Source organism: Heptranchias perlo, chromosome 5 (genome assembly GCF_035084215.1).
Source record: "Heptranchias perlo isolate sHepPer1 chromosome 5, sHepPer1.hap1, whole genome shotgun sequence".
Taxonomy (NCBI): Eukaryota; Metazoa; Chordata; class Chondrichthyes; order Hexanchiformes; family Hexanchidae; genus Heptranchias; species Heptranchias perlo.
This window is the reverse complement of record NC_090329.1, coordinates 5,732,505-5,753,609: the sequence shown is the minus strand read 5'-3', so window position 1 is coordinate 5,753,609 and position 21,105 is coordinate 5,732,505. Positions and strand designations below refer to the sequence as shown.

The 21,105-nt window shown below is 44.4% G+C and overlaps 1 protein-coding gene across 1 annotated transcript in view; it reads left to right on the top strand.

Moving 5' to 3' along the window:
• Positions 1–21,105, top strand: part of lrrc1 (leucine rich repeat containing 1) — a 138,486-nt gene that overhangs the window by 92,048 nt on the left and 25,333 nt on the right. The window contains exon 11 of the mRNA XM_067983949.1: positions 3,665–3,748. Within this exon, the coding sequence (XP_067840050.1) occupies positions 3,665–3,748 (84 nt within the window). The remainder of the gene's footprint in view (positions 1–3,664; positions 3,749–21,105) is intronic.

The following is a 21,105-nucleotide window of genomic DNA, read 5'->3' as shown; positions in this document are numbered from 1 at the left end:
CATCCCTAATTGACCTTGAGAAGGTGGTAGTGAGCCGCCGCCTTGAACCGCTGCAGTGAAGGTTCTCCCACAGTGCTGTTAGGAAGGGAGTTCCAAGATTTTGACCCAGCGACGATGAAGGAACGGCGATATATTTCCAAGTCGGGATGGTGTGTGACTTGGAGGGGAATGTGCAGGTGGTGTAGTTCCCATGTGCCTGCTGCTCTTGTCCTTCTAGCTGGTAGAGGTCGCAGGTTTGGGAGGTGCTGTTGAAGAAGCCTTGGCGAGTTGCTGCAGTGCATTCTGTGGATGGTACGCACTGCAGCCACAGTGCGCCAGTGGTGGAGGGAGTGAATGTTTAGGATGGTGGATGGGGTGCCAATCAAGCAGGCTGCTTTGTCCTGGATGGTGTCGAGCTTCTTGAGTGTTGTTGGAGCTGCATTCATCCAGGCAAGTGGAGAGTATTCCATCAAACTCCTGACTTGTGCCTTGTAGATGGTGGAAAGGCTTAGGGGAGTCAGCAGGTGAGTCACTCACCGCAGAATACCCAGCCTCTGACCTGCTCTTATAGCCGTAGTATTTATATGACTGGTCCAGTTAAGTTTCTGGTCAATGATGACCCCCAGGATGTTTATGGTGGGGAATTCGGCGATGGTAATGCCGTTGAATGTCAAGGGGAGGTGGTTCGACTCTCTCTTGTTGGAGATGCTCATTGCCTGGCACTTGTCTGGCGCGAATGTTACTTGCCACTTATGAGCCCAAGCCTGAATGTTGTCCTGGTCTTGCTGCATGTGGGCACGGACTGCTTCATTATCTGAGGGGTTGTGAATGGAACAGAACACTATGCAATCATCAGCGAACATCCCCATTTCTGACCTTATGATGGAGGGAAGGTCATTGATGAAGCAGCTGAAGATGGTTGGGCCTAGGACACTGCCCTGAGGAACTCCTGCAGCAATGCCCTGGGACTGAGATGATTGGCCTCCACCAACCACTACCATCTTCCTTTGTGCTAGGTATGACTCCAACCACTGGAGAGTTTTCCCCCTGATTCCCATTGACTTCAATTTTACTAGGGCTCCTTGGTGCCACACTCGGTCAAATGCTGCCTTGATGTCAAGGGCAGTCACTCTCACCTCACCTCTGGAATTCAGCTCTTTTGTCCATGTTTGGACCAAGGCTGTAATGAGGTCTGGAGCCGAGTGGTCCTGGCGGAACCCAAACTGCACGTCGGTGAGCAGGTTGTTGGTGAGTAAGTGCCGCTTGATAGCACTGTTGACGACACCTTCCATCACTTTGCTGATGATTGAGAGTAGACTGATGGGGCGGTAATTGGCCGGATTGGATTTGTCCTGCTTTTTGTGGACAGGACACACCTGAGCAATTTTTCACATTGTCAGGTAGATGCCAGTGTTGTAGCTGTACTGGAACAGCTTGGCTGGAGGCGCAGCTAGTTCTGGAGCACAAGTCTTCAGCACTACAGCCGGGATGTTGTCAGGGCCCATAGCCTTAGCTGTATCCAGTGCACTCAGCCGTTGATATTACGTGGAGTGAATTGAATTGGCTGAAGACTGGCTTCCGTGATCGTGGGGATATCGGGAGGAGGCTGAGATGGATCATCCACTCGGCACTTCTGTCTGAAGATGGTTGCAAACGCTTCAGCCTTGTCTTTTGCACTCACATGCTGGACTCCGCCATCATTGAGGATGGGGATGTTTACCGATGTCAGTACCTAAATACAAGTTATTATTTTTGTTCTACCTGAGCCAGTCTGGTTCGCAGTCCCCCCAGAGACTGTTTGATTGACCTGCCGGAATTCCTGAACAGGACTATGACTTGGTGGAGCCAATAGGAGCTATGTTCTTGGCCAGATCGGGGCGGATTAGAACCCCACAACAATTGGAGACCCAAGAGTCCACCTTGAAGCTTTCTTGTGTATTTACAGACATTTTGGAATCTAACAGTTCCCCCCCTTCCCCCATCAAGGGAAAGGAAGGGATGGTGGGATAAAGAGAGAGACCTTGGCCAATTGCTTGGGTGCATTGTTAGACCAAAACTCAAATACACAGAGCCATTTGATGTGTCTGTTGTTTCTAACCTCTGTGGACACCTTCCTTCAAATCTTGCACAGGCCACACCAGGTAATTTTCAGTTTAACATTTAACGTTTTGGACAGTGGAGGTTATCAGATGTGCACGGCATTTTGGAAGTGTAGATCAATATTACGAAACCAAGGAGTCTAGCATTGGGAAATAGGTGTCTTCCGATTGCAGACTTGGCTTTCAGGGCCAGTAATCGTGTTTTGTATCCCTGTTAACATGACAGTTCCTGTATTTCTCAATTTTAAAAAATCCCAAGTATGATTCACACAGACACTTTTTTAATTGATCATCCGTCACTGTGTCATGGTACACTACATAATTAATACTGCTTGCAGTATATTGTTAATGTGCATTAATATATTGCAGCTCGACGTGTTTCTGAAATCCTGTGAACAACCCTGGCAATCCACATTAGTTTCTATTGTGGTTGCCCTGGGGATATTGATGACTTTGCTAGGACTACTGCATGGGTGGTTTGCCCTTTTCTGCCTGATCTATAACTTTTTTGCTGGGGAGGGCTAATCTCATGCCTTTCCACTTTGGTGTTTATGTAAGGAGATTGCTGGCGCAGTTATCAGTTGTTGGCAATAGATCAGTTTTTTGTTCCCTCTTAATCTTGCCTCAGTTAGTCTTTGATTTTGTCTGCTTGAGGTATCTTGTACAGTAGTTCCGTCCGCATTCATTCAGCTGGGGAAGGGGGCTGTCATACCATTAGAGAGGATTCTGGCCTGCACGGAGAAGAAAACGCTGTGTGTGTGTGTGTGTGTGTGTGTGTGTGTGTGTGTATTTTTATTATTGAGTCGCTTAGTCAAAGAACCAAGTATAGGACACTGCCAAGGTGAGGAGTTCTGTCATGTTAGGGCTTACTGGGGTTCTATGAGGAGACTGAGAAGACACTGTTTTAAGTCTACCTCATCGGTGAGTTGGTCGGTTTTCCCAGTCTCTTTCCTGTAGCCCTCTGGATCTTTTGAGTTTGCCCAAAAGATTGTGCCTTCCTCACCACATTTTTTCCAGTATTTCAGGATTCCAATTTTCCATTTGATATCCCAACACTTACCTGCAAAATGTTGTTTGAAACAGCACTGTGCAACCTAGTGTTTTAGACAGTGTTTTGACTTGAATTGTGTTTTTTTAAACTGAGAAAACTGTTAGTTTACTTTCAATACATTCCACTTGAATGCTTGTGAAGGAGGAGTTGTGAAATAAAATAACCATGTGAGCTACAATCCGCGTAACTTGGAGCAAGCGTCCAGTTTAATGTTGGTTTGAACTTTAAATATTTAGTTAAGAATATGATGAGCACAGACTGATGATTCCTAAGCTGGTGTGACCACAGAAATATCAACAGTGAAAAGGAGGTATTTATATCCAAGAGAACATATGTGTGTATTGAAAACTGTAATGAAAATCATTTGATTTAAGGCCTAATTTTTTTTTTAAAGAGTTTTTTGTACTTCTAGTGTTTGGGTAGGTCAGTAGTAAGAACTTGTTAGACTTGGAAAATCCTTTTTAATATTTGAACAGCGTGAACTGGACATATTTTGGATGTATTGCGTAACAGCTATAAACTTTTTTTTTGAAAGTCTTTGCCAAGGAGTATTGGAAAGCTGCGGAAGTTGACAAATTTTAATGCGGACAGAAATAGGCTGACTTCAATTCCTAAAGAGGTAAGGATATGTGATTTCTTTGCCTTAAATCGATGAAGCTGGTGTTTAGATAGGATCTTGAATGTGCAGTGCAGCAGCTGCTCAGATGGTTTCTTTAAGTGCGTGCTTCCAGCAATCACTAGGATCCCATTCATGACGCCTCTCCTTATTATGGGTATCTTTGACTGCACTTCGTTGCTGTGCTGCTTCCCTCCCAAAAAAGTTTGTAGTTTGAAATTGGTTGAAACAAAGTATTTCCAACAAGTAGTCCATTTCAATCCCATAGGTATTGCATTTCAAAGGATATCATTGGCTTAGTTATGTGGAATAGTTACCTTCATTAATTATGTTGTTTTCCTGTTTATCTTTTCTGTGTGTTTTCTCATTTAAAGGTTAATCTTCGTTTGACGTATAGTCTGGTTTTATTAATGTGCATTCTTGTGGTCAGGTTCTTTTTTTGATCTATTAATATAAGTTTTTTTTTGAAGATATCTTCTGGTGAAGAGAGGGATTTCTCATATTGCAGCTGCAGAATCTAGTGTTATCTTTAAGAAGGCGCCTGCCACAGGTCAGGTTCACAGCCCTGGAAAGATTCATTTTCCAGAATGAGAACTGCTCAGGTTTTCTGAAAACTGATCAAGTTCTCAAGGCCTTTTCTGTGTAACCTCTGATACACACGTACATTGAGCGCTATTACATGGGCTGTTATTAAAGAGGAAGTAATTTAAACGATCTGTTTGTTATTTAAAAACATTTGACTTTGTGTTGAAATAATAGTTGAATCGCTGGCAACACTGGTTTATGATGTAAGCAAATCCATTCTTTGTAACTTACTCAGAAACACTGTATTTTATGAATCCTAAGATGTGATTCAAAAGAAAAGGCATTTCCAACTTACTGTAAAATCTGGTGTACAAGTTTTGCATGTGCATATGGCTTCACCTATTTTACTGTTGTCACCAGTGCAAACAATGTCACTCCAGTGCTTAAGGCAGTCCCCTACAATTAGAAGACATGGGATAATGTTTTAAGTCTTCCCCACCATTCCTCACCTGACCACTTTAAAACCACATGATATGTATACAAATGTGACCCAAAGTAACCTGCCCAATGACTTCTCTTCTTTCCCATGCTCTTTCTCTCTCTTTTTCCACCCACCCCTCCGACCGTATGAAGGTGTGCCTTGCCTCTTCATGCCATCTGAAACCATTGTCAGTCAGAGTTGGAAACTTGCTGCCTGGGGAACTGAGGGTGCAGTCCGTTAATGCACGACTATGATGTGTAATACTACTTGTATTGTAATACTGTTACATTTTAACACTTGCATGTCGATGTAATTTTCAGAAAAGCGTAGGTTTGTTTGCATTGTACTTCAGTTAAAGGGGTTAGAAGTGGTTCAGTTAGTTACCATGCATTTAAAGTAAATGTTGCACTTCTATTATTGAACAAAGAAACTAAGTTGAACTTGATTTACTTTCTGATACAAGTGAGCTTGATGAGCACTTCAGAGCAAATTAGAAAAGCAAGTTATGCCAAAATTAAGTTCAGCAACTTGATGGCATCCCATTGAGTCAACGCTCACATTGTTACAAAGATCCTTGGTAAACTTTTTTCTTTCAAAATTACCATTTCATTCTTTAAGCATGTTGCAAACTGGAAAATTCGGCCAATTTAGAATAGAGTTAAGTTTTTTGGAAAGTACAGCATAGGAGGAAATTAGTTTATAACTGCAGGAGAACAACATGACTAGGTTAATTATTGTCTACAGTATCTTATCCTAATTGAAGTAGAAAAAGTTCTATCTGAGGATTTGAAAGCTTAATCTTTTAATGTTTTTACTTCCTGTGAACATTCGCTGCTTGGGAAATGAGTGAAATAGATATGTAATCCTGTGAGTATGCTTGAATGTGAAGTCAGTCTGCGATTGCACGCAATCATGAAATGCTGCATTCTAGTTTGGGATCTTTATTTGCTCTGAGCTTGCTTGGCTTCATGCATTGCATTTTATGTCCTGCTGGAATTGTTTGCAGCTTTGATCTATTAACAAAACTGAATGAGACAACATGAGCATGCAAAAAAGATTCCAATGGTTGTGGCATGTTTCAGGTGAATGCGGATATTATATGAATTTATGGGATGATCAAGCATCATTGTACGGTTTTTGTAATCTGGTTGTAACGGATGAGTGCTGGCGATCACCCATTAGTGTCAAGGCAGTGAGAAGTGGAACGATGTAGGGTAGTTTGCAAAAATATTCTTGGAAAGTTACGATTTTATAGCTTTAAAAATAATTTTCCTGTAGGCTTGTGAAGAGGCTTAGCTTCCTGATGGTAAATGTTCTGTTTTCGACACACAACCTCATTGCAAATCACAGTGGTCATAAGGGCAGAGATGAGGAAACATTGGTGGTGGTATAGGCAGATGAACTCCCACGGTGAAAATCAAAATAGACATACTTGGGAATGGTAAAATGTTCTTGTAGTTTTGAGTTTTTAGGGCTGTAACTCTCTCTCTAGGTTTAAATAACATGTATAAAATATCTGAACCAGCTTGGGCCTTTATAACCCACTCAGATCATCTGGTCTCAGTAAAATGTATACAACTAATATACATGGTAAACTGCGAGATACCTAAATGGTATATTATATTCCCACCACACTGCTGACAACCCAACTTCCCTTCTTAGCCCCCATGGTTCCCTCTCCTCAGCTACTGTCCTCCTCTCCTTCATATCTGCTATCATAACCCACCACCTCTCAAAAAAAAAACCCTCTCTTAACCCCACTGTCCTTGCAAACTACTGCCCCATCTCTAACCTCCCTTTCCTCTCCAAAGTCCTTGAACGTGTTGTTGCCTCCCAAATCCATGCCCATCTTCCCCGCAACTCCGTGTTTGAACCCCACCAATCAGGTTCCCGCTTCTGCTACGGCACTGAAATGGCCCTTGTCAAAGGCAAAAATGACATCCCATGTGACTGTGACCGTGGTAAACTATCCCTCCTCATCCTTCTCGATCTGTCGGCAGCGTTTATACGGTTAACCACATCCTCCTCCTCCAACACCGCTCCTCCGTTGTCCAGCTGGGTGGTATTGTCCTCGCCTGGTTTCATTCTTATCTATCCAGTTGTAGCCAAAGAATCACCTGCAATGGCTTCTCTTTCCTCTGCCATACGGTTACCACTGGAGTCCCCCAAGGATCTATCCCTGGCCCCCTCCTATTTCTCATCCACATGCTGCCCCTTGGCGACATCATCCTAAAACACCACGTCAGGTTCCACATGTACACTGATGACACCCAGCTCTACCTCACCACCACCTCTCTTGACTCCTTCGCTGTCTTTGATTTGTTACACAGCTTGTCCGATTGGATGAACAGAAATTTTCTACAATTAAATATTGGGAGCACCAAAGCCATTGTCTTCAGTCCCTGCCACTGACTCCACCCCTCTCCCTGGCCACTGTCTGATGCTGAACCAGTCTGATTGAAACCTTGGCAACCCTTTTGTCCCTGAACTGAGCTTATAACCCCAAATCCTCTCCATCACCAAGACCACCTACTTCCACCGCTAACATTGTCCATCTCTGCCCCTGCCTCAGTTCATCTGCTGCAATCCTCATCCATGCCTTTGTTACCACTAGTCTCGACAATTGCAATGCTCTCCTGGCTGGCCTCCCTCCTTGCACCTTCCATAAACTTGAGCTCATCCAAAACTCTGCTGCCCGTATCCTAACATAGATCAAGTCCCGTTCACCCATCATTCCTGTGTTCGATGACCTACATTGGCTCCCGGTCCAGCAACGCCACAATTTTAAAATTCCCATGCTTGTTTTCAAATCCCTCCATATCTCTCTAACCTCATACAGCCCTTCTAGAACACTGCGCTCTTCCAATTCTGGCCTCTTGCACATCCCTGAATTTCTTGGCGGCCGTGCCTTCGACTGCCGAGGTCCTAAGCTCTGGAATTCCCTCCCTAAACCTCTCCACCTCTCTACCTCTCTCTCTCCTCCTTTAAGACGCTCTTTAAAACCTACCTCTTTGACCAAGCTTTTGGTCACCTGTCCTAATATCTCCTTATGTGGCTCGGTGTCAAATTTTGTTTGATTAACGTTACTGTGAAGTGCCGTGGGAGGTTTTACTATGTTAAAGGCGCTATATAAATGCAAGTTGTTGTTGTGGATAGTTCTTAATGTGTTATCTTAAATTGGGCCTATCTTTACTACCATCGGAGAGCTGTAAACCATTTAACTTTAGTGTTACATTGTTCAACACAATTTTGTAAGAACAAAATCTATAATTTCGATATTCATGTTTTAAGTGAAAAATTTCACATTTTTCAAACATTGCATTTGTGTATGTGTTTGTGACTTAATACTACTGTACTTAGTGACTTATTACTACAGTATTAAAAAAATCCTATAGGGAAGGGTGGGATGGTCTTTAAATGATAATTATGGTGCAACTGTTTGACTAATATCTGTCCAGTAGTTTCACTTGTGGGGAGAGGTTCTTGTTATTAATAGCCTTTTAGACATCACAATGTTTCTAACCTGGAGTGTACATGCAGATAGAGTAAATAAATATCAGATTTCTTAACCAGTACATAGACGATGTAAAGTGACTTTCTAAGTAGATTCATGCAAAGTATACGCTGTATTACTGTCTGAAGACACAACTGCATTTGATTATTGGTATTTTAAGTTATTTTAATTTCATTCACAAAAGCTGGCTACCAGTTTGAGCAGCAAATTCCTGCGTGGTGGACATTTTTAAAGTCTTCTGTTTCACTGAATGTTACAGGGAAATAACAAAACTTTCATATTATACAGTGTTATTCCAATTTTGAGTTGTGGGATTTTTGTGTTGGAGTTCTGTGAGTCACTGGTATGAAGAGTGAGTAACCTATTGTTTTGTTCCAGTATTTTGTCTGCTCAGGTGTTGCCTTAACATGAGAAATCAGATTGGGGCAAAAGTAAATATTGGATTTGCTAGCTGTAAGCTAGGGTGGTAGTTTGAAGCAAGAATGTGTGAGACAGCCACATGTCAGCATTACTTGCCTGTTACTGAGTTGATGAGATGTGAATGCATGCTTGAATGGACGTATAAAGGTAAATTCCTTTCTTTTCGGTACTCCAGGTCTGTATTCATTCATGCAGTCTACAGCCCTCTCGCCCAGGAAAACCCTAACCATTTAACATGCTAAAACTGGTCTAGAGAGTTTTAAGTGCACCTAATGTTTATTTTAAATTATCAATTCACTCCATCCTATATAGGTAGTGTAGAAAAGAAGTTGGGGGTTATCTTTGCATTCAAGGATGATCCTGGAGTAGTGAGCAGTCTTAGCAGAGGAGAGCAGGAGACCTGATGGTACTTGACGTGGTCCAACCAGAGCTGCTGATGAATGGCTAAACCAGTTGTGCGCAGATATGTTCAAAAAGGAATTTACTAGAAATATTCCAGGGATGAGGGACTTCAGTTATGTGGACTGGAGAAGCTGGGGTTGTTCTCCTTAGAGCAGAGAAGGTTGAGAGGAGATTTGATCGAGGTGTTCAAAATCATGAAGGGTTTAGATAAAATAAATGAAGAGAAACTGTTCCCATTGGTGGAAGGGTCGAGAACCAGAGGACACAGATTTAAGGTGATTGGCAAAAGAACCAAAGGCGACATGAGGAAAAACTTTTTTTATGCAGTGAGTAGTTATGGAATGTGCTGCCTGAAAGGATGGTGGAGGCAGATTCAGTCGTGGCTTTCAAAAAAGAATTGGATAAATACTTGAAGGGAAAAATTTTGCAGGGCTATGGGGAAAGAGTAGGGGAATCAGACTAACTGGATTGCTCCTACAAAGAGCCGGCACAGACTCGATGGGCTGAATGGCCTCCTTCTGTGCTGTAACCATTCTATGATTCGATAAGTCTGTGCCCCTTGGAGTTGAGGGAACGAAGATGGGAACTGTACCAAAGAGAATGACCAGGATGGGAGACAGTAAGGGTTATACTGGGGACAAGGGCATCAAAGGCAGAGGTACTTCGGTCCTTTGCTTTTTGTGGTATACATTAACGATTTGGACTTAAAAGTTGGGGGCATGATTAAGAAATTTACAGATGACACAAAGATAGGCTGTGAGGTTGATAGTGAGGAGGAAAGCTGTAGACTGCAGGAAGATATCAATGGGCTGGTCAGGTGGGCAGAAAAGTGGCAAATGGAGTTCAATCCGGAGAAGTATGAGGTAATGCATTTGGGGAGGGCAAACAAGGAAAGGGAATACACAATAAATGGGAGGATACTGAGAGGTGTAGAGGAAGTGAGGGACCTTGGAGTGCATGTCCACAGATCCCTGAAGGTAGCAGGACAGGTAGATAAGGTAGTTAAAAAGGCATACGGGATATTTTCCTTTATTAGCCAAGGCATAGAATATAAGAGCAGGGAGGTTATGCTGGAACTGTATAAACGCTAGTTAGGCCACAGCTTGAGTACTGCATACAGTTCTGGTCACCACATTACAGGAAGGATGTAATTGCACTAGAGAGGGTGCAGAAGAGATTTACGAGGATGTTGCCAGGACTGGAGAATTTTAGCTATGATGACAGATTGGATAGGCTGGGGTTGTTTTCCTTGGAACAGAGGAGGCTGAGGGGTGATTTGATTGAGGTGTACAAAATTATGAGGGGCCTAGATAGAGTGGATAGGAAGGACTTATTTCCCTTAGCGGAGGGGTCAATAACCAGGGGGCATAGATTTAAAGAAAGATTAGAGCAGAAATGAGGAGAAATGCTTTCACCCAGAGTGTGGTGGGGGGTCTGGAACTCACTGCCTGAGAGGGTGGTAGAGGCAGAAACCCTCCACATTTTAAAAAAATATCTGGATGTGCACTTGAAGAGCCGTAACCTGCAGGGTTACGGACCGAATGCGGGAAAGTGGGATTAGGCTGGGTGGCTCGTTTTTGGCCGGTGTGGACACGATGGGCCGAATGGCCTCCTTCTGTGCCGTAGATTTTTTTTGAGAGAGTAACCGAGCAGATCGACAGCTGCAGAGTGCCCTGGAGAATGGAATGCCAACACCTAGAGAGTTGGGAGTTTGAACGTGCAGCTTTTTTCCTGGGGTGGGTCCAGAAAGAAGGGGGAAGGCTGAGTGGTGAGGGATACGAGGATATGATCAGAGATGGCCTTTTCTGTGATTGAGACAAAAGGAGTAGAGAGGCTGCACAAGATGGCAAGGTCGATGGGGATTTCATGAATATGGGTAGGAGAATATGGAGGGAGAAGTTAGGGGAAGACAGGAGGGCAGTGAACCCGGAGGGGAAGAGGGCAAGGTGAGCCGAAATGGAGATTGAAATCTTGGAGGATGAGGAGTCGCTGAGTGCTGAGGGAGGAAAGGAGTGACGATATTTCGGTGAGAAGCTTGAGTGGGTGGTAGAGGACGATGATTGTAAAGGACAGGCAAGAGGGTTGAAACAAGGTGAGGTGCTTAAAGGAGGAAATGGTACTCGAGGAGTAGTGGCAGAGACGCAGGTGAGATTTGGTAAGGGTCACACGGCCACTACATGGTTTGCGTGGGGTAGGTAGTGGAAAGTACAGATAGGCAGACAGGCTTCAGTAAAGGGCAAAGGTGTCTCCACCCGTGAGCCAAGCTTCCGTTAAAGCCATGATGTCAATGCAATAATCCACAAAAATGTTGTGGATGGCAAAAGGCCTAGTTTGCGAGTGAACGGACATTCTGGAGGGGAATGCGGGGGCGGGTGGTGATTGTTGACCTGGCAAAGACCTAGAGGTAAGTGGTGAGTGGACAGGAAGGAGGTTGACGAGATTAGTCACCAGCGGGCGCGCTGGAAGGGAAGGTTGACGAGAGGGGAGGATGGGGCAGTAAGGAGGAAGCGACGAATGCTTCGATGGTCCCGGCAGAGAATGATGGGAGGGGCACAGAGGGTAGCTGTGGGCTTATCCAAGAAGGATTAAAGCCTGGGACAGTGGCAGGAGAGTAGGAATGCAGAGGTATAGTGAAGGTTTGGGGTAGGAATTGGGGTGGGGGGGAAGTACCCGAGAGGGGAGAAGTGAAAGGTGGCATGAGTAGGTGACAGGAAGGGGAGGAGACAAGAGAGGGGCCCAAGGTGGTAAAGAGAAGATAAAAAAATAGCATTTACCTGCCCTGTTTTTGTACGCTTTATCAGGCACGGTGGGCTGAATGATCGCCTCCTGTGCTGTACCTACTATGGTCCTCTTTTCCTTCACCCACCTAACTAACTAATCTAATCTTGAATGTTGACATTGTTTCTGCCTGAATCACTAACCCTGGAAGTGAATTCCACTCTGTCACAACTCTATATAAAGTTTCTCTTGCTCTCTGTTCTAAGTCTCTTGTAATTTAATTTTTGCAAGACCGTTTAAAGAAATAATGATGTGGAGATGCCGGTGATGGACTGGGGTGGACAAATGTAATTTGTTTAAAGAAATAATGACCAGAAAGATGAAGCTTGTACAATGGAATTTTTTGGATCCAGGAACTGCTTTGAAGAGGTTCCTGCTTAAATGAAATTATTTTCAGAGAGAGGACAGATGAGAATTTATTTCCCATTCTTTCTGATGATCTCACCACCAAGTTGGGAGGTTTGGATGCCTGGCACTGATTACTGGATAATGGAGGCCTGGGTTGATCCATTCTTTGGGAAATCGTAGGAAACACAATTTTTTTTCATTGTTTACGCTGACCATCTTTCCTTGAAATCATCAGTTTCAACAACATAAATGTACAGTGGTAAGTGACGCAATCATTAATCATTAGTTGGGAATGTGAACAACATGGATGGGTCTTTGGTTATTAGGTCAGCAGCACGGCATGCCTGAAATTGGCCTGTGCACTTCTTGTTGGTGCATAATAACATGTTACTGAAGAGCCATCTATTGTGAGGCACTATAATCAATATTGTAACCACTTCTAGTTGTCAATTATTTTATAGGAGAATAGGAACAGGAGTAGGCCGTTCAGCCCCTCGAGCCTCTTCTGCCATTCAGTCAAATCATGATTGATCGGTACCTCAACTCCATTACCTGCCTTTGATCCATAGACTTTGATGCCCTTACCTAACAAAAATCTACCCATCTCAGTCTTCAAAATTTCAACATTCACAGATTTCTACTACCCTTTTTGTGAAGAAGTGCTTCCTGATTTCACTCCAGAATAGCCTGGCTCTGATTTTAAGATTGTGTCCCCTTGTTTTAGATTCCCCCCACCAGAGAAAATAGTTTCTCTGTATTTACTCTATCAAATCCTTTTCTCATTTTAATAACTTCGATTAGATCAGATTAGGGTACGGTAGCATAGTGGTTATGTTACTGGACTAGTAATCCAGAGACCCGGACTAATAATCCAGAGTCATGAATTCAAATCCTGCCACGGCAGCTGGGGAATTTAAATTCAATTAATTAAATAAAATCTGGAATTAAAATACTAGTATCAGTAATGGTGGCCATGAAACTACCGGATTGTCGTAAAAACCCATCTGGTTCACTAATGTCCTTTAGGGAAGGAAACCTGCCGTCCTTACCCGGTCTGGCCTATATGTGACTCCAGACCCACAGCAATGTGGTTGATTCTTAATCGCCTTCTGAAATGGCCAAGCAAGCCACTCAGTTGTACAATCTCGCTTAAAAAAAGTCATAATAAGAATAAAACCGGACAGACCACTAGGCACCGGACCCTAACAGCACTGTGTGAGAACCTTCACCAGACGGACTGCAGTGGTTCAAGAAGGCAGCTCACCACCACCTTCTCAAGGGCAATTAGGGATGGGCAATAAATGCCGGCCTTGCCAGCGACACCCACATCCCATGAACGAATAAAACAAAACCCTCAACCTTCTATACTCAAGGGAATGTAAGCCAAGTTTATACAACCTGTCCTCATAATTTAACCCTTTTAGCCCCGGTATCATTCTGGTAGATCAATGCTGTTCTCCCTACAAGGCCAATATATCCTTCCTGAGGTGCGGTGCCCAGAACTGAAGGCAGTGCTCCAGATGGGGTCTAACCCAGGCTCTGTACAACTGAAGCTTAACTTCCTCCTCTTTGTATTCCAGCCCCCTTGAGATAAAGGCAAATATTGAAATACTTTTTGTACCTGTCCACTAGCTTTTAGTGATCTGTGTACATGGACACCCAAAACTTTTGGCTCCTCCACAGTTCCTAGTTTTTCACCATGAAGAGAATACTCCAATTTCTCTTCCTTGGATCCAAAATGGATGACCTCACAAATTTTTCTTACATTGAACTCCATTTGCCATAGTGTTGCCCACTCACTCAATTTGTTTATGTCCCATTGTAACTTCCTGCTCCCATCTGCATGACTTACTGTGTTTCCCAACTTGTCATGTGCAAACTTGGATATACAACTTTATATTCCTTCATCCAAGTCATTGATGTACATGTGGTGAAAAGCTGAGGCCTCAGTGCAGATCCCTAGGAAATACCAATGGTCACACCTGCCAATCAGAATAATTTCCCTTTATCCCTACCTCCCGACCAATGTCTCAAGGTTGCCTCCAATTCCACGAGCTTTCATTTTTGTTAATAATCTGTTGTGCGGAACCTTATTGAATGCCTTCAGGAAGTCCATATGGATAACATCAATAGACACTCCCTTATTCACCATGTTACTTCCTATAACCTTTACTGTACCCAGAGTATATGTATTATCTCTTTTTATACTCTGACCTTTGTTCTCATCCCTTTTTCTTATCCCCCTGCCCCTCCTTTATTGGTTTGAAGTCCTTTCTACAGCCTATTGATCCTTTCCGCGAGGACCTTGGTTGCAGCCTTTCCCAGTACTGGTACCAGTGTCCCACGAAATGGAACCCCTCCTTCCCATACCACTCTTTCTGCCACGCATTTACTTTCCTGATCTGTCTCTCCCTATGCCAAGTTGCATGTGGGTCAGATAGTAATCCTGAGATTACCACCCTAGCTCCTGGTACTTTCTTAGCAGGCCCTCCTCCTTGTTTCTTACTATGTCATTGGTTCTGACGTAGACCACAACAACTGGTTCTTCCCTCTCCCTTTCTAGCTGCATAAGTGTTTATTATTGTAGATAGGTTTTCTGCTTCTGCAGCTTGCCAGACTCCAATTTTCCTCTCGTTAAAATGAGCAGTGCTGGCGAGCGCAGAAGAAAATTCTGGCTAGTATGTTCACTCTCTGTACTGTATTGGTTTCCAGTATTCTTATAACTCAATTTCATAAGCATCTAATCAGTATTATGATGTGCCTATTCTGTTAATGTAAATTAGTTTAATTGATTATATGACTTGAATAGCAAGGGCCCGATTTTACCAGGGGTGCGGGTTCTCGGCGGGTGACGCGCCCGGTGAAATTAGTGGGTTGCCCGCGCGATCGTAGCAGGCAATCCACTAATTGGATCCACTTACCTTGTCTTCCAGGTTCTCCACTGCTGATCTGCGCGTCGGGCGGACTGAGCATGCGCAGTAAGATCTGTCAGCTGGAGGAGCTCTATTTAAAGGGGCAGTCCTCCACTGACAGATGCTGCCACAAACAGCAAAAATGACAGCCTGGAGCAGCCCAGGGGGAAGGCTGCTCCCAGTTTAATGATGCCTCACCCCAGGTATCATTAGATGGGGTGAGGAGGAGGGGGAGGACAGAGATCTTCCACCTGGCGGGCGGGAGGAAGCGGCCTGCCTCTGCCACCAGGAAGGCCTGGCTCGAGGTGGCAGAGGAGGTCACCTGCGCCACCAACATATCGCCCACCTGCATACAGTGCAGGAGGCGCTCCAACAACCTCAGAAGGTCAGCCACAGTGAGAACACGGAGTCTTTCCCCTACACTCCGTCTGCCACAACACTGCCCCCACCCCACATCTCCTTCGGCACTGCCAACACTACTCTGTCACATCACTCCTCATACCCACTCAAACCTCATCCTCATCTTACCTGCACCTACTCACCTCGCCAGTACTCATCCCGCCACTACCACTCAACCCAATCCTCATACAATCTCATGGCTCTAACCCATACTCACCCTCTCGTGCATCTCTTTCACGGCCAGCCTCACTCAACCTGCCACTACCTGTGCTGCAGCCACAGGGCATGCATCACACATGTGCAGTAGGCAGCGTAAGGCAAACGTGTCGTGAGCATGAAGGGGATGCACAAGGGTGTTTGAGGGTTTGTCATGGTTCTTACTTCTATTGAATTAAAGAACAACTCACATCACACATTATATTGGCACCACTACTGCCATGTCTTCGCAAATCCTGTCCGGTTTGTGCAATAATGCCCGCTCCTGGGTATCCCTATGAGGACCCACCACTGATGCCACCCAGTGTGTCACTGCAGAGTGGGTGTAGGTGTATTTGCAGGGCTCTTCTGCGCAGACGACTGAGAGACATCGGCGATGTCCCCGGTTGCAGCCTGGAAGGCTGTGGAGCAGAAGTTCGGGAGGGCAGTGGTGACTTTGACAGCGACAGGTTAGAAGATGGTGCTCGGGCCAGCCAGGAGCAGCTCGGCATGAAAGAGGCTGTAGATGTCCATGGCTACATTTCGACTGACTCTGAGCCTCTGTGTGCACTGCTGCTCAGAGAGGTCCAGGAAGCTGAGCCTCGGTCTGTGGACCCTGTGGCGAGGGTAGTGCCGTCTGCGACGCATCTCTCTCTGCGGTTGCCCTCCCGCCTGCTGTACAGGTGGATGTGTCAAAGCACTGTGTTGTGGAGCTCCACGTGTCAGAGGTGGATGTCGAGGCTGGTGAGGCTGGTGATGCTGTTCGCCCTCCGAGGAGGTCATGACTGCAGCTACGGCGGCCCCCATCCGCAAGATGTACATCTGAAGGGGTCCGCACCCCGGGGTGAGTGTGCAGGTTGGTGACTTCGACCATCAGGAGGAGGGTGGTGGAGGCCAAACTTTGTCCCAAGTGACAGAGTGGCATCCTGCTATGGGTGAGGGTCTCTTCCCCCCCCCCCCCCACCCCCCCCACCTGTCGAATGGACCTTTGCAGCTTCCACAGGCTAACAGCTGCAACACGTCCATTCGAGCTGGGAGTGTTTCCCCCAGTGTGTGAAACAGTCCCATGTTGATCAAAAATCACACACAGTCCCTTAATCAGGTCAGTTAATGACCTGAACAAGCAAAGTAAATACTGTCAAGTGGCATCCCGCTGGCTTTAATTGCCTGCGGGATTCCCACCAGCGGGGGCTGCGCGCGCACGCCGGCGCGTCATCGGGGAACCCGGAAGTGGGCGGGATCGAGGCGCGATCCGGTCCTGCACCTGGATTTCGGGATTTTCAGGCCCCCCCCCCGCCGAGAACGCACCTGGTAGCGGGTGCTAAAATCGGGCCCCAAGTCTCTTGGTTAAAAATTAATTTGTGGCTAATTAAATATAAATGGGTATATGTTTTTGAAGAAATGGAAGCATTTGTTAAATCTACATTTTGAATTGCTAATTTTACAAGAGTTTAAATTGACAGAGAATCCGAGTTTCATTGTTGCTCTAAATGGAACCTGAGACTGTGTAACTATTCAAAATTAAAAGTGTGTGTGAGCGCGTCATATTCAGTGATCAATACTTTAGGAATACAAAGTAGAAACGATTGCTTCTTACTAATTTTGATCGAGGAACCTGAGTCAGCTATTCAGCCCCTCGAGCCTCTCCTGCCATTCATGGCTGATCTGTATCTTAACTCCATCTACCCACCTTGGTTCCGTAACCCTTAATACTCTTGCCTAACAAAAATCTATCAATCGCAATTTTCAAATTTTCAATTGACCTAGCCAAACAGGTTTTTTTTTGGGGGTGGATGGGGAGTTCCAGATTTCCACCACCCTTTGTGTGAAGAAGTGTTTTCTGATATCCCCTGAATGGCCTAGCTTTAATTTTAAGGTTATGCCCCCTTTGTTCTGGACCAGAGGAAATAGCTTCTCTCCATCTACCCCCTCAAATCCTTCAATCATCTTAAACACCTCAATTAGATCACCCCTTAATCGTCCATATTCAACAGAATACAAGCCTTGTCTACGCAACCTGTCATAATTTAACCCTTTTAGCCCCGGTATCATACTGGCGAATCCGTGCTGCTCCCCCTCCAAGGCTGATATATCCTTCCTGAAGTGCAGTGCCCAGAACTGAACACAGTACTCCAGATGTGGTCTAACCAGAGCTCTGTACAGCTGTAACATAACTTCCACACCTTTGTATTCCTTGAGATAAAGGTCAACATTCCATTAGCCTTTTAAATTATTTTTTGTACCTGTCCACTGGCTTTTAGTGATTTCTTTACTTGGACCCCTAAATCCCTCTGCTCATTCATAGTTCCCAGCTTCCCGCCATTTAGAAAATACTCTGATCTACCTTTCTTAGGTCCAAAGTAACACTTTCCTACCCTGAACTCCATCTGCCACAGTTTTGCCCACTCACTTAATCTCTCAATGTCCCTTTGCAATTTTCTGCTTCCAGGTACGCTGTTGACTGTGCCCACCTAACTTAGTGTCATCAGCAAACTTAAGATATACGGCTCTCCATTCCTTCATCCAAGTCATTTATAAATAGAGTGAAAAGTTGAGGCCCTTGTGCGAATCGCTGAGGGACACCACTGGTCACATCCTGCCATTTTGAGTACAATACCCATTATTCACTACGCACTGTCTCCGACCTCCTAACCAATTCCCTATCCAAGCCAATAGGTTGCCTCTAATTCCATGCGCTCTCATTTTGTTACCATGGACTGCCAAAAGGCATTCAATAAGGTTCTCTTATGTGGAACCTTATTGAATGCCTTTTGGCAGTCCATATAAATAACATTCCTAGACTCTACCTTATCCCTTATCTACCATGTTAGTTTAAAAAAAAATCCTCAAAAAATTCAACTAGGTTCGTTAGACATGACTCAGCCTTTACAAATCCATGCTCACTCTCTCAGATCAGCTCATATTTGTCCCTAATAACACAATCTAGTAACTTCCCCACAACAGACGTTAGACTAATAGGCCTATAATTTCCTAGTTTATCCTCCTAACCTTCTTAAATAATGGAGTGACATTGGCAGTTTTCCAATCCAAGGGGACAACTCCTGAATCGAGAGAGTTTTGGAAGATTGTGACTAACACATCAACAATTTCCTCAACTACTTCTTTCAATACCCTGGGGTGGAAACTATCAGGTCCTGGAGATTTGTCTATCTTTAATCTCATTAGTTTCTCCATCACCATTTTTGTACTTATAGTGAATCTAGTTAGTTCCTGCCTTTTGAACATAGGAACATAGGAACAGGAGTAGGCCATTCAGCCCCTCGTGCCTGCTCCGCCATTTGATAAGATCATGGCTGATCTGTGATCTAACTCCATATACCTGCCTTTGGCCCATATCCCTTAATACCATTTAAATTTAGCAATTGAGCTAGTATCAATTGTCGTTTGCGGAAGAGAGTTCAAAACTTCTACCACCCTTTGTGTGTAGAAATGTTTTCTAATCTCGCTCCTGAAAGGTCTGGCTCTAATTTTTAGACTGTGCCCCCTACTCCTAGAATCCCCAACCAACGGAAATAGTTTCTCTCTATCCACTCTATCCGTTCCCCTTAATATCTTATAAACTTCGATCAGATCACCCCTTAACCTTCTAAACTCTAGAGAATACAACCCCAATTTGTGTAATCTCTCCTCGTAACTTAACCCTTGAAGTCCGGGTATCATTTAGTTTTCCTTGTATCTCTGGTACTCTATCCTCATCCTCTACTGTAAAGACCAAAACAAATTAGCTATTTTGAAAGTGCCAAATAAAAGTTTGTTACACAAGATTAGGGCTCATGGGATTGGGGGTGATCTATTAGCATGGATAGAGGATTGGTTAACGGACAGAAAACAGAGAGTATGGATAAACGGGTCATTTTCAGGCTGACAGGTTGTAACTAGTGGGGTGCTGCAGGGATCAGTGCTTGGGCCTAAGCTATTTACAATCTATATTAATGACTTCGATGAAGGGACTGGGTGTAATGTATCCAAGTTTGCTGACCACACGAAGCTAGGTGGGAAAGTAAGCTGTGATGAGGACACAAAGGGCTATCGACAGGTTAAGTGAGTGGGCGAGAAGGTGGCAGATGGAGTATCATGTAGGGAAATGTGAGGTTATTCACTTTGGTAGGAAAAATAGAAAAACAGAATATTTTTTAAATGTGAAGAACTATTAAATGTTGGTGTTCAGAGGGATTTGGGTGTCCTTGTCCATGAAACCCATAAAGTTAACATGCAGTTGCAGCAAGCAATTAGGAAGGCAAATGGTATGTTGGATTTTATTGCAAGGGAGTTGGAGTACATGAGGAAGGAAGTCTTGTTGCAATTGTACAGAGGTTTGGTGAGACCTCACCTGGAGTAGTGAACAGTTTTGATCTCCTTACCTAAGGAAGGATATGCTTGCCTTAGAGGCGATGCAACCAAGGTTGAGGGCTCTCCTACGAGGAGAGATTGAGTAGAATGGGCCTATACCCTCTGGAGTTTAGAAGAATGAGAGGTGATCTCATTGAAACGCAAAATTCTCAGAGGGCTTGACAGGGTAGATGCTGAGAGGATGTTTCCCCTGGCTAGAGAGTCTAGAACTAGGGGACATAGTCTCAGGGTAAGGGGTTAGACATTTAGGACTTAGATGAGGAATTTCTTCACTCAGAGGGTTGTGAATCTTTGGAATTTTCTACCCCAGAGGGCTGTGGATGCTCAGTCATTGAATATATTCAAGACTGAGATCGCTAGATTTTTGGGCTCTAGGGGAATCAAGGGATATGGGGATTGGGCGGGAAAGTGGAGTTGAGGTAGAAGATTAGCCATGATCTGATTGAGTGACTGAGCAGGCTCGAGGGGCCGTGTGGCCTACTCCTGCTTCTATTTCTTATGTTCTTACGTCTGCCGTTTCCTGATTTTCAATTACAAAATCACCTGTGTCTGTCTTTTTAAGGGGGAATCTCTTTTTGTATTTGGGCAAAAGTACAGATGTCCTAACAACATTTTTCAGTTTAATGAGAAATCTGTGCTATTAGGTATTAGGCTTTGAAAGTTTAACAATCTCTTTCCTGAAGTGTACCTTTTCAGTTATATGCTTGCTTTCAATTCAAGAAAACAGTTATATTGATACAAGGCATTTAGTTATTTGAGGAAGTTTCTTGTACATTTGGTTTTTAACGTATTGAATTTACAAGTTCTTGCCCTGGTTAAGAGCCGTACAAAAAGTCATGTGGAGTTTTACTTCAATGCACGTCAAAGTAATTTTCTGCTCAATGCAGCTGCACTCCTGCTCCTGGCCGAGTCTGGCACTCCTGGTCTCCTACAGTCCGGTGCTGGTCCACCAAGGGGGGAAAAAACAGAGGCCTGACATTTGTTATGCTATTGGAATTGCCAAATTTTAAAAAAA